This window comes from Talpa europaea (genome assembly GCF_964194135.1).
Source record: "Talpa europaea genome assembly, chromosome: 13".
NCBI classification, from domain to species: Eukaryota; Metazoa; Chordata; class Mammalia; order Eulipotyphla; family Talpidae; genus Talpa; species Talpa europaea.
In genome coordinates this window covers 40,966,211-40,982,024 of record NC_140080.1, presented here as the reverse complement: position 1 = coordinate 40,982,024, position 15,814 = coordinate 40,966,211, and the positions used below count along the sequence as shown (strand labels likewise).

Genomic DNA, 15,814 nt, shown 5'->3' with positions numbered 1-15,814 from the left:
GCAGAAAATAATAAACAGTTGTCAAGTAGTAAATGTCTCTGTGATTCTTAGAGTCAACTTGTTTGATTCATCTAATTGATTTAATGTTCCTCGTGGCATCGAAACGAATCAGAGTACATTGTTTCTGGCTCTGAGTGCTTTGCTGATCTCAATCAGCATTTCGACATGCTAAGCACAGAACCCTCTCTGGGAGAGGAAACTTGGTGTAATCAGATAGAACTTGAGCTGGTCTAAGATTCATTAGGATGAGTCACATAAGAAGCCAAGACGTGGTTGGGAGGAAAGAAATCTGGGTTCCAGACCCAGACTTTCCACTCTTGCCCTTTAAAATGAGCAGTTTAGGGCCTCCCTGGGGGCGCAGGGGGTTGGGACGCAACCTATGAAGCTGTCCACAGCCTTTGCAGCATGAGCTCGATCCCAGGCCAGGGAGCTACCCACATGGCACAGCAGACCTCTCCTGACTTGCACGCTGCTCCCCTCAGCAGTGTATGTCAGTCAGTCTGCCTGTTCTGTTCCCCGCTCTGTCTCTGGTGAGTCCTCTCAGGCCTCATCGCCTCTGGTCTGTACCCCAGCTCTTGTATGAATAAATAAATTAACCTTTAAAAATATAAAAAAAATAAAATGAGCAGTTTGGATGCCTTTCTTTGGCTCACCCTCTCTACGACATCCAGCCCCACCTCACCACGCTAACAGATGCATGCAGTAGAAATGACGTCAAGAGTAGCGTGGGTGCTCTCTTGGGTGAGATTGAAGGATGCCTGTTGAATTCTCATGGCTTCTCTCCTTCCTGCCTAGGTACACAGTTCTGCACAGTGGACATCACCAGGAACTTGAGAAACTGCCCATACACAATGACCCAGAATCTCTGGAATCATGCTTCTGATGGAGGACGTGGCTCACGACTAAGCCATTCATTCCTATTCATGTCTGCATGAGCAGGATCCCCTGGCATCTCCCCTGACCCTCATCACCGCTAGTGAGGAGCGAGGCAGTGGGACCAAGGGCCGGGGGAAGGTACGTGGAAGACTGTGTTGGGCAGGACCCAAGGCCAGAGCATGGAGGACCTCAGAGTTGTGAAGGAGCTGCAAGCACCATCAGATCCAGCCTCCCACCCAAAGCAGGAGTGGCGCCCTCCCTGGATCCCTGGAAGATGGCCTGTCTCAGCTTACACACCTCCAGGGACAGGCACTCACTACCTCCTGGTGCAGCTCCTTTTATTACAGGGAAGGTTTAATGGCAAGGAAGCTCTTTCCTTTGTTGGAACTCAGATCTGCTCCAGCTTCTATCTGGGGCCCGGCTGTTGACCCCACTTCTTGAGATCCCTGACATGTTGGAAGACAACCATCTGCCACCACCCACCCTTCTCTCTAAACCCAGCAACTCCAATTTCCTAGCATCCTAGCCGTCTTCTTCCAGACATGCTTTGGTGGGAGAATTAACCAACACTCTTTTAAATTGATGCAGTTGGGTTGACATAAGTTGGAGGTCTGCCTGGAAGTCAGTGGTTTGGACAAGTGAAGCATGAAGATTTTTGGTTTACTATCACTCGCGTTTTTCTTTTCTTTCCTTTGGAGAGAGACGTTGGAAACTGCTGATGTTTGTGTTTGGGACCCATTACCCGAAGGCATCTGTACAATCAGTCTGAGTATATGTGTGTTTAAAGATGACACTTTCTCATTGCAACACTGGCTTTCGGATCATTTGAAAGGAAACTGGATTCACTTCCCTTCCATCGGAAAAGGATCTACAGTAAAACTGAGGGAGGTGATTGAGAATCACCTTACAACCGATTTTGAGAAGGAAACAGTTTGCTCCCATGAGACCTCTTTGGGGACTTTCAGGGACCTGTACTGAAGTGATGTCTTGCCCTCAGGAAAAGACATACCTGTGGCCCGACCAACTTCTTGGGAAACTTATTGGCCTCCTTGCCTGTGAAGCTCCTGGGGTTACCGTTTTTATATCTCGTGTATCAGAATGTCATGTCCTCCCAAGTCCCGAAAGTGATGCTTCTCTTTCAAGGTCAAAGTTGCTGCAAAATTACTTTATCAGCTATGCCCCCAGGTTAAGACTCAGTTGCCTTCCTTTTGGCTGCTGATTAAAAGCTCTGTTGAAAGGATTTATTGCTGGTCCTTACAGCAAAGCCTAGGGGTCTGGCAACAGAGGTGGGGAAGGGGTGCCTATGGAACTAACCCTCGTGGTGAAGATATGCCAGAAGTGTCTAACTTCGCCAACTGTCCTTGTCCTCTGCTTGGTCTGTTGACCCTGCTTCACTTCTTCAGAAGCCACAATTGCCTCCTTATCAAGATTTCATCCTCAAAGGCAAAAACCCATCAGCACCCCTACCCCCGCTTCTCTCGGACCCCAGACATAATGGGAAGGGTGGTCAGCTGGTCAGACCCACTTAGGACCTGGGTCATCCTGGTTGTGACTAGACAAGCCTCACATCCCCGGAAAACCCCCAGCAAACCTGGCTGGCTGGTCAGCCCCCCCAATGGGACTCTGCACGTGCTGATGATGAGTCAGCCTTAGAGTTATATTTCCCTCCTTCACTTTTTCATGAAAAAAGCAGAAACCCGTGAACTGGGGGTCCAGAACTCTCAACATGCTGCCTGAATGTGCGCTCTGTTCTCCCTGCACAGAGCACCTCTGAGGGATGGACTAACAGTGACTCTAAGATCCAGTTCACAGTGAGGAGTATGTGAAGTGCTTTGGGGCAGCTGCTGGACTTTGATTCATGCCCCCAAAGTCCATAAGTTTCTTCACGACCTACAGACCAGCACACATAAATCCAGGAAGACTTCTTCCCTGTGAAATGCTTCCCTTCGCAGGAACGTAGCACATATATTTGCTTATATAAATATTACTTCTCAGCCGCAGGTCTCCCACATTAAATGGCGGCTGGGATTCAGGCGGGACCCACAATGCGACGGAGGTGAGAAAATAAGACCTTGTCTTGTTGCAGGCACACAACTGTCTCACCCTCTGGACATGCTTCCATGTCCAGCCATAGCTGGTGTCTGTGGAGGTCACAGGCACGCTGGGCCAGGGACAAGACAGTGATGGTGGGAACAGGAGCCTGGGATATTGTCAGGTGGGCTCATAAGCAGACTTTGCTATCTTTTTGGACCAGCGCTGGGCTAGTGACATCTCAGAGGACTGGACTAGGCTTGTCTATGTGGCCAACTGCTAGCCTGGCATTGCTTACATCTGGCATCTGGGAATCCGGGGATGATAGCAGGTGGATGGCAGACTCAGACAGAGGAGACTTGGCACTTGCCCAAGGAAGGAGAAGACCTGTATCTCGGCTTCCTCTCTGAGAGCCCTCCCCCGCACTCCCACCCCAGCTTCTGCAGGGTGAAGAAGAGAAGCTTCCAAGATGGAAGGTGGAGGGACACATGTCTCCGGCCACATCCACCAGACTGGCCTTGGCCATCGCAGGGCAGCTGCGGCCAGCTGGCTCCACAACTGGGTAAACTGGACTCACCTGTTCTCTTCTCACCTGGACTCTTCAGCCTCCAGGAGGGTCCAGGCAGAAGCCCTCAATCTGCCGGTCTGGCTCATGATCAGAGGCTAGATGGCAAAAGAGATAAAGACCTTCAGCTTTTTCAACTGACACTCAAGTTTGTGTTTGTGGGAAAACGCATTCTTTCTGGGATTTCACCATCCTGCCACATCCATGTTTCCATGTCATGTTCATATGCTCTGTCCTGAAGCTGTCCAGCTGGGGAGCAGGGGTGGGCACGTGGGTGGAGGAGGGGGGGTGTAGGGGGGCCAGAGAGGGGCTATAACTAAATCACCTTTAATACCATCTTCAAGTAAGAACAGAGTCCTGTCTTCTTGGTGCCAGGCTGTCTCCACATTTCTCTTCTTTGGCGTCATATGGCTCTTCAGTGAGAGCTCAGTGTTGCCTTCTATTTTTCTCTACTACTTTGCTTTGTTCTGGTCAAAGACCTTCCTGTGATAGCTGGTGTAGGGGGGAAAGAAGACTAAAGCATTTACCTCTTGTAGTCATAATTTGTGATCTCTTTCTTCAACCTAGAAAACCGAGCCTGAATGTTTGGTTTGAATTAAATCAGGGGTGGACCAAAGGCCTGAGTTTGGGACACAGTGTGACTTTGAGCCCCGGCCAGCACTTGCCTCCCTTGTCTCAGTGCTGAATGGAGATGATCTGGGAGCTGGGAGGATTGCTTTGAGTTCCAACAAAGGTCATCCAAGGGCTGCCATTAGGGTTTGGACCAAATATATGTCCTTCCTGTACTGTTATTGATGGACTATTTTATCTAAGTCAATTCGAGATTTTACTTCTATGAATTTATCTTAGAGACATTATAGCAATATTCAAAATTAGAAAGTCAGTATCATTTACCATAAAAAGCAGCCACAGAGATAAATAAATGGAAACAAAATGTGGTTATTGTGCTCTAAGTACGAGCCAAGGCCTGATCAGAGCTTGCTCAGGACTTCAGTGATTAAAAAGGAGGATGAGAGACCGTGATGAGGAGCCTTCCACCTCTGCTGAGGGGCTCTAGGAAGGGTTGAGTGAGAAATGGCCAGATATAAACTCCCAAACTTTATAACAAAAATAATAGTGTATCTACGATAAGAGAAACGACCTTCTGATGAGGCCCTTTCTACTAGGTCTGCAGTAAGTGCTTTGCGTGGTCATCAAACTTCATTTTCTTAAAAATTCTTAAAAGATAAGTACTGAAATGACCCCATTTTCCAGATGGTCAGCTGAGGCCCTGGGGATGGGCCCAGGGAACAGGAGTGGCAGGTGCCACCTGGGATGGAACACCGCTGTCAGAAGGGTGTGCGGCTGCAGTCTCTCCACCTGGGCATATGGGACTCTGTGCCAGGAAAGCGCAGTGAACTTGCCAGGGGTGGCCCCTGCCCTCCTGTCGCCACACATTTCTCCCGGGCAGCAGCCGGGACCCAGAGAGCAGCTGGCTGTGGTTCTGATCCAGTCTGCAGCTCTGCCCTCCACTTACTCTATTGTTTTTCTTCCTCTTTCTTCTCTCTGAGCCTCAACTGCTGTCTTTAAATGAAGTTGGGAAAATCGGGTGATTTTGCTTGATTCGGTTGGTTGGCAGGAAAGGCACTTCCACACTTACCTTTCGTGGTCTTTCCAGTCTTCAGCAGCTGGGAGAGACCGAAGAACCAGCTTCAGACGTTGGGGATCAGGGGTTGAATCCACAAGAGTCTTTTCCATGGAGGGGGGGGGGCTTCTCCAGCCAGGAGCGCCCCTGCTGGAAGGCAATGTCACTACCCCATGTGTGTTAATGAGAACATTCCCCATGGTCCCATCAGAAATGACCCATCTTTTGTACTTTTACCACATCTCTGAGTCTTTGAGGCAGCTTGTGGGATGGGGTTCCTGACTTCATTTGACAAAAAAGAAAGCAGACATTTTGGGGGAGTGATCTGCCCAAGGACATGGGGCTGACACGGAGCAGGTCGCAGCCCAAAACACTCCCGGCCCCTCCATCCTAACAAAGTGTTTTCTTCCTCCTCCTCTTAAGATTTACTTGGTTTCTAAATATACAAATTATTTATTTTCAGTCTGCAAATTTTGAGTTTTACAAATACTGCTTTTGCCATCCATTCCCATTATTCAATGTAATAATGTCCGTACAGAAACTACTCCTGGATTGCAGCTCAATCCTATTCTTCCAAGAAGTGATTGTTGCCCTCACCTGGTTAATATAATTCAAGAGCGCATCCTATGTGTTTACAAATGTATAAATGTAAATATGAAAACATGCTTTGTTCTTATACATAAATACGATTGTTATATAAAATAATCTGTAATGTCTTTTTTAACGGTACCCCTTAGGCATCATCTCATGTTAACACATTAATACATGTAATTCTCTCTAGCTTCTGTGTGTGTGTTTCACACTACACACACTGTGGTTTACAGTGTCGCTTCTCCCCTGAACTCAGGCTGCACCCCGTGTCTGTGTGGGGATTTGGGGCCTGCATCAGAACAGCAGCCCCCCTCCAGGGTCTGTGCGAACCATCTGGAGGGCCGCTAGAGTGGGTTCAAGTTTAAGCACTGGCAGCAGCTCTGACTTGGAAACTTCCTTGATGTGTGTGGGAGGGTAAGGGGGGAGATCTTGGGGGCACTTCCCTTGGCTCACTAGCCCCCTCCCTTCATTGAGGAGCGGAGAAGCTTTGCTCAAGGAACTTTAGGATCAGAAAGCAGCACCCTGCTTCTACACCTTTCTGGATGTATTTCTGAGCAAGTTATTAAACCTACTAAATCTGTTTCCTCAACAGCGAGCGGGGAGCCAGTATCATACCTAAAGTGTTAGTAGGAAGGCGTGGGGAAGCATTTGGTAAACACTTGTAAAATGCTTCGTCTCATTACTTCTTACTATAGCCCCATCACTGCTCTCTGCTTCCTTTCATTCTGGGATGTGGTTCAAGAAATATATAAAGATCAGTCCAGAAAAGTCCTTATTTCATAGTAAGGGGAACCAGAATGGAAGCAACCCTTCCTGTACTCCCTTTGGATCTTCGCGACAGCCCTGTGGGTGGGTAATTATTTGCCAGTATGTTTGACAGTTGAGGAAACTGAGGCTCCAATAGAGGGGTGTGCCATTTCCAGGTCAGATAGCGGTTGATGAAGGGAGTGAGAACCTGACCCAGACTCCCTGATCTCCCATCTGTAGTCGCTTTGAGAACTGTAGTGCCAGCTGTATTAGAGACTGTTAGGACCCTCACACCCCACTGCATAAGCTCGGCATGGACTTGACATTCTGGAATATATCATCCATTGAACACTTCTTAAGGCCTTTGAAAATGTGCCAGATCCTGCGCCACATGGTTGAATAGACGAGGATGACTCAGTTCTCTATTGCTGGTGTAGCAATTCCTCCAGTCTGTAAGGTAAGAAAGGTTTTTTTTTAATTTTTTTAAAGATTTATTTATTAATTTATACAAGCACTGGGTACAGTCAGAAGTGCAGGAGGGTGAGAGAATTCACCAGAGCCAGGGTAGGGAACAGAACAGGCAGATCGACGAAATACACTGCTGAGGGGAGCAGCGGGCGAGGCAGGAGAGGTCTGCGTGCCATGTGGGACCCTTGCCGGCGGCCGGGATTGAACAGGCGCTGCAGAGGCTGCGGGCAGCTTTGCAGCCCAGCGCTCAACCACTGCGCCACCAGGGGAGGCCCCCTTTTTTTTATTTTTTAAAAGATTTTCTTATGCATATAAGAACTGGGGTACAGGTTAGAGGTGTGGGGGGTGAGAGGATTCACCAGAGACAGAGTGGGGAACAGAATAGGCAGATTGACTAAAATACACTGCTGAGGGGAGCAGCAGGCAAGTCAGGAGAGGTCTGCTGCGCCATGTGGGTAGCTCCCTGGCCGGGAATTGAATTCATGCTGTAGAGGCTGCAGATAGCTTCATAGGTTGTCTTACCCCTGGTGCCACCAGGGAGGCCCCCAAAAAGGTTTTAACTTTTAAAAAGTGGTCGGGGGAGAAAAAAAATGAAAGAATACTATATTGTGATGTAAAAATTACCTAAAATTCAAATTTGTGTCCCTAAATATTTCCTGAAGTCGTGGCCATTCTTTGCTGTGGCCCCTTGGGCTGCATTCACACAATAATCGAGTGGTTGCCACACCTGAATCAAAAGTTTGATTCTCCAGCCCCATAACGTATGCGGACCTCCATTAGAGGCCATCACTGCGCAGCATGCATTTCATGTGCATTTACCAAATGCGTAGAGTAGGCATCTCCCAGGCGGTTGCTCGAGTTAGGCATCTTTAGAATGACTTGGCGCTCTCTGCTGTACACGCTACCCCTGGGCTGGATGATACAAACCAAGTTAGGAAACAGCGGCCTCTAGTGGCTGATCTAAGCATTACTTAGCTGATTTGATTATGGTTACAGTGAAAAAAATTTAGATCGAATCTTGGCCGAGTTGGGGCTTCTGTGGTTCTTTAAAATTATCTGGAATGTTTCCTGCCTTCTACTGACTACGGCTCGAAACTGGAAGGTGAAACATATTCCTTCAGTGAAATGAGAGTTTAAGCTGAATTAAAAGATAGTAAGGAAATGGCAGAATATGGTACCTAACATTCTTTTGAATATGTCGATAAAAGGATGACGTCTTGGGGGCCTCCCTGGTGGCGCAGCGGCTGATTGCTGGGTTGCTGGGTTGTGAAGCTGCTCGCAGCCTCTGCAGCGCTGGTTCATTCCCGGCTGCCGGGCGAGGGTCCCACATGGTGGACAGACCTCTCCTGCCACGCCCTCTGCTCCCCTCAGCAGTGTATTTCGACGGTCTGCCTGTTCTGTTCCCCGTTCTGGCTCTGGTAAATTCTCTCACCCTCCCGCGCTTCTGACTGTAGCCAGTGCTTGTATAAATAAATAAATAAATCTTAAAAAAAAAAAAAAAAGATGAAGTCTTGGGCAGTTTCAAGTTTAGAGTAACATTCATTATTACTAATTATTCATAATCCATTATTAAATGACCTAGGTAATTACAAATTGTTTTTTACTTCAGGTTTGGGCTACCATAGTTTTCACATTATTAACCAACAGCTTTTAAGGCTTTAAAGAGAGCTCTGTAGAAAAACAGATGGTCACACTAATTTCATGGTAGGAAAACTTGATGTCCTTGCATTTCTATGGACATCAACCGTAGAGGCAGAGACAACCCATTGGGGATCAAGAGCTTCGACTACTAGCCTTAACCACTTCTTCACTTTGGATAAGGCATTGTCCCTTCTGGATCTGTTTATCCCCCATGAATAAGCAGATTGGACTAGATAATCTCTAAGGGCCCTTACCACATAAAGACCTTAATTATGACCTCTAGTTGGAGTTTGTATAGCTTTCCCACAGATCTGCAGCTTCAGCAATTTGCCGAGGCCATTCAGCTAGCAAGCGCAAAGCCAGACCTGAAACACAGGTGTTGTTCTGACCCTTTTATGTTCCTGACCCAACTCTGATGCTGCAGGGATCACTGCCACACCAAAGCAATGTTCCTCAAGTAAGGAAAGGGGTGCCCTCTGATGACAGGTATTTTGGAGAGACTGCTGTGCCCAGTATTGGTGTTCTGCTCTAAAGGAGTTATGTGAGTTGAGTATCTTATAGCGACCGAACTAAAACAAAACCAGAAATTGGATTACACTGGAACTGTAGACATGACTCTACACATTCCTTTGCTGTGTAATTTCTGCTACTCTTTTTTTAAAAAAAAAATAAGGGATTCAGGTCCAAGGCAAGTAAAAAAGCTTTTAATAAACTTTTATTTTTATATTCAAGATAAAGCATATACACAATTGATGTGGAAATAAATAAAACTAGAAATGCAATTGGAAACTTTTCCATTTTTCCTTCAGTCTTTTTCCATTTTTCCTTCAAAGTCTTTTTACTTGATTTTAAGAAATGTGGCAACTATAATACCACGAGAAAAAGGAACCACAATTATGTACAGAAACATAGAACCGTCTCTGACCATAGGGTTTAGGTGGTGTTTTAATAGTAACACAAAAAAAAGCACACAAGACACGAACACTCTTCAACAGATTTACTCAGCTTCGCTCGAGAAGAAAAAGGCACAGATTTAAGGGGAGGACAGTGATTAAGAATATTGTAAATGGGGCTCAGCCAAAAAGTGACACTTTATGAACTAAATCAGGAAAAATGAACAAAATGAGCTCTTTCCAATTATCTGCCTTCATCAGAATGACTTTTTAAATTAAATTGTATAAACATATGATATAAAGTTGGTACTTAGGAATTGTCTTTGTATATTTCCTCTATGTACAAATCTTCGTATACAATTTCAATGTTCCTTGTACATTTCCTATATATCAAACTGAGCCAGGGCCCCCCGAGCGCGTGCCCCAGTGCCCGAGGAGCCTCCAGCAGCTGAAGGCCCCAGCAGCTGTCTGCCAGAGTAGCTGCAGAGGACGAGGCCCGATCAAATGTAGTCATCTTCCACTGGCTCTCCATTGACATCACAGTAGTGGATAAAAATGGCCACTACTCGCTGGAACACCCCCTTCTTCATCTGTCGCATCTCTGAAATTTCCTCTCCTATTGTTTCCATACAGATGTCAGCTGATAGTTGCCCTTTTCTTCGAGGAGCGTAGATGGTACCTTGGAAATTAGAACGAAAAGAGGAGACATAAATGATTACCAGAATCATTTAGAATGTTACTCTAAGTCGGTCCACGAGATATGCCCACATACTGCATCACTACGTGGCTGCTGCACACAGAGCCTGTGAAAAAGGGCCCATCAGTTTATGCGTTTGATGTCTAAGACAGCATCCATGATTAAAGGCCCAGGTGAGATGCACTGAGAGGTAAGCCAAGTATATACACATAGTTCATGAAATCTGTATCTTCATATAGTATTTGTTAGAAAGCTTCATACAAATGGACAGAGTGCTAACATTTAGGGAACTACCGTCAATGGTTCCTTCAAGTTTCCCCCCAAATACCTACACCTGAATTATAAGTTCCCAAACACTACCTGCCTAAGAAGCAGCAGCTCAGAAGAATTAGTGTAACTGGAACAATTTTGAACAATATAGTTGACAAATCCCTCAGTCAGGTGTAATGATACTAAAAACATTTCAGTAGGAAAATCTGTCTGAAGGAATCGCCCCAAAACCCCATCTCATCTATCCCCAGTGAGGCAACTGATTAGCTAATGTATGCATTAGAGCTAACTTTCATAGGGAGAGATGCAAAGAGTAACAAACAGCAAATAAAAACATTTATATGGGAAGCATTTTAGACATTGGGACACTCCTGACTCTCACACCAAATATTAAATGTCACACAATACGACTCAATCAAGTGGGGTCATAATTACTTTCTTCATCATCTTCAAAGTCATATCTGGCGAAGCTGCTGGGTTCTGCTGCCCGTAGTGATCGCAACCAAGGAAAGTCAGAAATCATGGAATACGGAGCTCCATCCACAACACCTGAGTAAGAAGACAGATGAACATTGCCACGGTGTGAAGGCCAAGCCAGCCAACCATGCGGTGCACTGTGAGCAGAAGGTAAACGTGCTTTCATCCCTCATGGCTGGCAAACCCTAGAGCGGGAGATGTAAACTCCCATCCCAGCTTTGCCACTGTCGGTCCTACAGTCTCGCTCCTGCTCTGCTCTCGTTAGGCCTTGGTTTCTCTCTCTGCACATAAGGAGGCTGAGCCAGGTGCCCTCGCAAGTCACTTCCAACCCTCAAGCTTGTAGCAAGTTTCAATTTTCTTCTTTTTATGTTTCAACACTATTTCCGATGATTTCAGGGACAGTCAAGACTGGCCCCGGCTATCTGCAGATATTCAAACCACTTGAGTTCTAATGACCAGGAATCCCCAACATTTCTCCCCTAAGACAATCTGGCCATCAAGCCAGTTAATAGCTACTTAATTTTCCAACCATTTGTAAATGCTCACCTTCTAAAGTATAAATTTCTCTCCCCCAGGGGTACTTAGGGTATTTCTTTAAGTCCTCTTCAGTTCGTGTGGCTTCAGGAAAGAATTCGTACTTAATGAGCTCTCTGGAGGCAACGGGAAAAATTTAATAAAAATTACAGAACTGAAAACCATGCGGAGGTGTGAGGTAGAAAGAACTGTCCTAACAGAAGTAGGATACACCCAAACTAGCGAATACATAGCTGATCAGGACAAAACGACTTTTACTATTTTTAAAATCATCTCAGTTCTCAAGAGAGAAAGTCTCTAAGCAAACATCTTGTGTAAGGTACTTGATTATAACACTTATATAAGAAATGCATGAAAAGCCTAATTGTTTGATGATGTGAAACAACAGTATTCTAAATGCCTGATCTCTTTTCCATGCCTCGGGACTGAAGGAATGAAGTCAAATCCACATGGACAGTCTGTTTTGTGACTTTTCTTTAAGTTTGAAAATAAAAGGTTCTAAGTGTATATATATGCTTTTTAGTTTCTGTCCTCATTTCCCTCCAATTTTCGCATACTGTAGTTCACATACTTCATGGCTTGAAAAGTCCAGATGAAACCATCCAGAAATAATCAGAACTTGTTTCTGCGAGCTCTGGCTACAGGGTGACTGAAAAGGCACCCAAGAGCCCTCATTACTTACTGGTTGATGTTAGCTATAGTGTCCATCCAGCTGCGAATGCGCACTTTGTTCCGGACATTAGGGGGGTTACTGAATTCGTGGATGATACAGATGTGATAGGGGTAGGGCCCACTAAATAGCTTCTGCTCCAATGTCAGCGTATCCACCTATGGAAGAGAACACAGAGCGGGCTTTGGACTGAGGAAGAGAACACCTTAGAAATCTATCACTTAAAGCCTGACCAAAGTTTCTTTGGGCCCTCAATTTTTTTAATCTTAGGCTGATTTGAAAATGGAACAGTCATACTCATTATGAACATAGCGTGCCTTGCTGTGAGTGAGGTTTAAGCAAATTCTTCCTTGCAAGCTCAGATATTTGTACGTCCTCACTACATAAATGTCCCTTAAAACAGAGAATCGGACTCAGGTAACATGACAGAAATCCACTTAATATCCTTGACTGGTTTAAGCACTGACTACATGCAGAGCTGGACTACTGCTCTTTCCTGAGGAGAGACCATGCCCTTCTCCTGTATCATGTCTCACACTCCCTCCTTCTCCTTAACGCCTACTTATAAAACCCCACTCGGCTGTCTTAGTAGCATATATTCTGCCTCCTCAGAAAGGCAAACTTCTTGAGGAAAGGATGAGGATTTGAGACTGTCTCAGCCCAGCAAGTAACAGACACTCAGCAAATAATTCACTGAAGCCACCCTTTTGCAACATTCACTGCAAAGGCAGTTTACTATTTCCTTCAAACTTTCTTTTGGCATCTGAGTCTCATATAAAAAGCTTACTCTCAATAATGATGATGATAGTAATAACAGCTACCACATGTTTGCTTACTAGATATTCACAACTGTTCTAGCACTTCACATATATTAATGTAGCCACCACCATAACTGTAGGTTTTTGTTTTTCTAATTTTACAGATAAAGAAACCAAGACACAGATAAAGAAAGTGAAGTAATCTGCTTCAGGCCAGTGAACCAGACTTTGAATCGGGCAGCGTGAAACCAGAATCTGCACTTGCAGTAAAAAGCAAGTTTAGTAAATAAAAACTTGCTGAATATCAATTCCTTTCAACATACAACTTGCTAAAAATCCACAAAAATCTAGCAGAGAAGCATTAAGGAAAAGGAATGGCAAGATAGTCTAGTGTAAAAGAACTCTTTTGACTCTAAAGAATCATTACTGAGGGCTAAGCAAATGAATAAAAGCCATGACTCAAAAAATCACCGTCATGCAAGTCATCAGAGGGGCAGAACTCACCTGCTGCATTGGGCGAAGGTATATGATGCGGTTTCTCTCAGGAGGCATCCTTAGTATCTGATCTAGTACCTGGTCCATATTCAGTTTCTTGCACTGTGCATAGTCAAATCGATTTACAATTGGTGCATTTTCTACTTTTAAGTGTTTCAATACCCTGCACCTGGTTGCTACAAAATGAAAACAGTGGTCAATTCTACAAATAAATTATACAAAATCCAGAGTGGTAGTTAAACACTGTGGTCTAGTCACCACCCCCCACAAAAAAAACAAACATTTATACACAGAATGCATGCAGCGCAACACAGCCATGAAATAGCAGAGCCAGGACTCAAGCTGGGGTGCATTTACTCCACATGTGCTGCTAACCTACTTTCAGATCAGGTAGCAATTGCTATTGTGAGGAGACTTAAGAAAAGACTATTATAAAACATGAACCAAGTCTCTGCACATGAAACCGCACAAATACTAAGGAATGATTACTTGAAAACTACAGACTGAGGACAGGATTAGAAATAATCCAACATAATAATCCCTTTGAAAAAATGAAAAATGATTATCGGAGTATTTATTGGTTGCTAATTTTTTAAAAAAGATTTATTTATTTATGCATACAAGAACTGGGGTGTAGACCAGTGGTGTAGGAGGTGAGAAGGGAGACAGAATAGGCAGAGTGACTGAAATAAGCTGCTGACAGGTGCAGCAGGTGATACAGGAAAGGTCTGCTGCGCCATGTGGGTCAGCTCCCTGGCCGGGGATTGAACTCATGCTGCAGTGGCTGGCACTAGCTTGATAGGGCAGAGACTTTAACTGCTGTGCCACCAGAGAGGCCCTGGCCCCTAATTCTTTAAAAGCATTCATGATGTCTTTTGTGACATGGGTCTAAAATACGTACCATGGATAAACATCATCTTGGGACAGTCTTTTAGCACTAGGTCTGTGATTCCACAGTTGGTCATAGTGACTCCAACAAGATTTTTGGATTTTAACACAAGAACCTATAAGGAGAAAAAAGTTAGATGTAATTATATCTTCCTGTACTTTTTTTTTTCCCCCAAGCTTAAATGTTTTCACTGGCACAAGTGAAAAGCAGCTGTTAACAATTTCTTAGGGCAAAGCAACTATAAAGAGGAAACTTTAGTTCCTTTGCATTATCCAGAAACTTGGCTGGACTTAAAGGCAGGCAGGCTTTTCTCTTCACCTGCACATGGTCATCTTCAATGACAGGATCACTGGTACTAGTGGACTTATCTGCTGTCCGCTTCCGCTTCATGGCATGACGGGGTTTTGTTTTGGCAACCTCTAGAAAAAGCAAGAGGAAAAGCTAAAATTGAGCCTTGCTTTCTTCCTTTAATAGAGCACAATCAGTTGCATAAGTCTAAACTCCATCAAGGCAACTCAAATCTACAATGGGGTTTCAGAAGGAATGCAGTTGGACTACTATTTCCCACTGACCGTTACAAAGCCAAAATCACCTTCTATTATCTCAAACATACCTACAATAAACATCATATCGCTTTTCATACCTGGGCTATTCCAACAAGTTAATTTGACACAGTCTCTCTAACTCAGCCTGTGCTAAGTACTGTTGGTGGTTTAAACTCACCATTTACCTATTAAACAACTTCAAATTAGAAACTACAAGCTTAGTAAGCACAGCTCACTGACTGACTTTTGGAGCTATACTTTCAGTCCGCCTATTCTGTTTTATCCCACACCACAGCCTTGTCTCCCACTGCCAATGCCTCTGAAGCCTCTCTAGCTCATTTGCCCAGAACACCGTTTTTCATTTCATGTTCTGAATGGCCAGCCGTACCTGAAAGGTCCAGCTCAAATGACACCTGCTCTAACAAATCACCTGGGTCCCCAAACATTATATATGGTTATATAACTCCCTGTATGCCTTCTTGTTTCTCTATTTAAACTGCAATCTCCTTGAAGGCAACAACACTGTCTTATTTTATCTCTGTATCAATGTCAGCCCCTAGCAATGAATTAAATTGGACATTTACTGAATGAATCGGCACTCAACATTTACTGAATGAATGAATGCATCACAGATAGGTAAATGGAGGAACAATAGCAGATATTTACTGAGCGCTTACTGTGTGTCAGGCACTTTTCTAATGGTTTTGCTCGTGTGAATTAATTTAAATCCTCATAACAGTTCTCTGAGATAGATTATTCTCCTCATTTGAGACATGGAAGATAAAAGAGCTTGCTGACGTCTAAGCAGCGGAAGCAGGAATCAACCAGGCAACCTGGTGCCATTTAGTGTGCCAGAAAACCTGCATTCTTTCACCTGGCAAACCTTGGGGCTCGTGAGACATCCCCTAACACACTTATGAGTACTGTTCTAAAATATTATAGCTTAACTATTACAAAAGCAAATACTATGCTAATTTTGTTTAAACAAGTTCTAAATTCATGTCTAAAACTTAGCAAACACATACATATTCTAAAACAAGACA

General features: G+C 44.6%; 1 protein-coding gene across 4 annotated transcripts in view; it reads right to left on the bottom strand.

The window, feature by feature from the left end:
* Positions 1–9,936: 9,936 nt before the first annotated feature.
* FBXO38 (F-box protein 38) overlaps positions 9,937–15,814 on the bottom strand; it is a gene marked incomplete at both ends in the record, with an annotated part of 39,142 nt that continues 33,264 nt past the window's right edge. For all 4 annotated transcript variants that reach the window (XM_084252519.1, XM_084252520.1, XM_084252521.1 and 1 more), the window contains 7 exons: positions 9,937–10,115; positions 10,839–10,952; positions 11,427–11,530; positions 12,097–12,242; positions 13,347–13,513; positions 14,239–14,341; positions 14,545–14,645. In XM_084252519.1, the coding sequence (XP_084108645.1) occupies positions 9,937–10,115; positions 10,839–10,952; positions 11,427–11,530; positions 12,097–12,242; positions 13,347–13,513; positions 14,239–14,341; positions 14,545–14,645 (914 nt within the window). The remainder of the gene's footprint in view (positions 10,116–10,838; positions 10,953–11,426; positions 11,531–12,096; positions 12,243–13,346; positions 13,514–14,238; positions 14,342–14,544; positions 14,646–15,814) is intronic.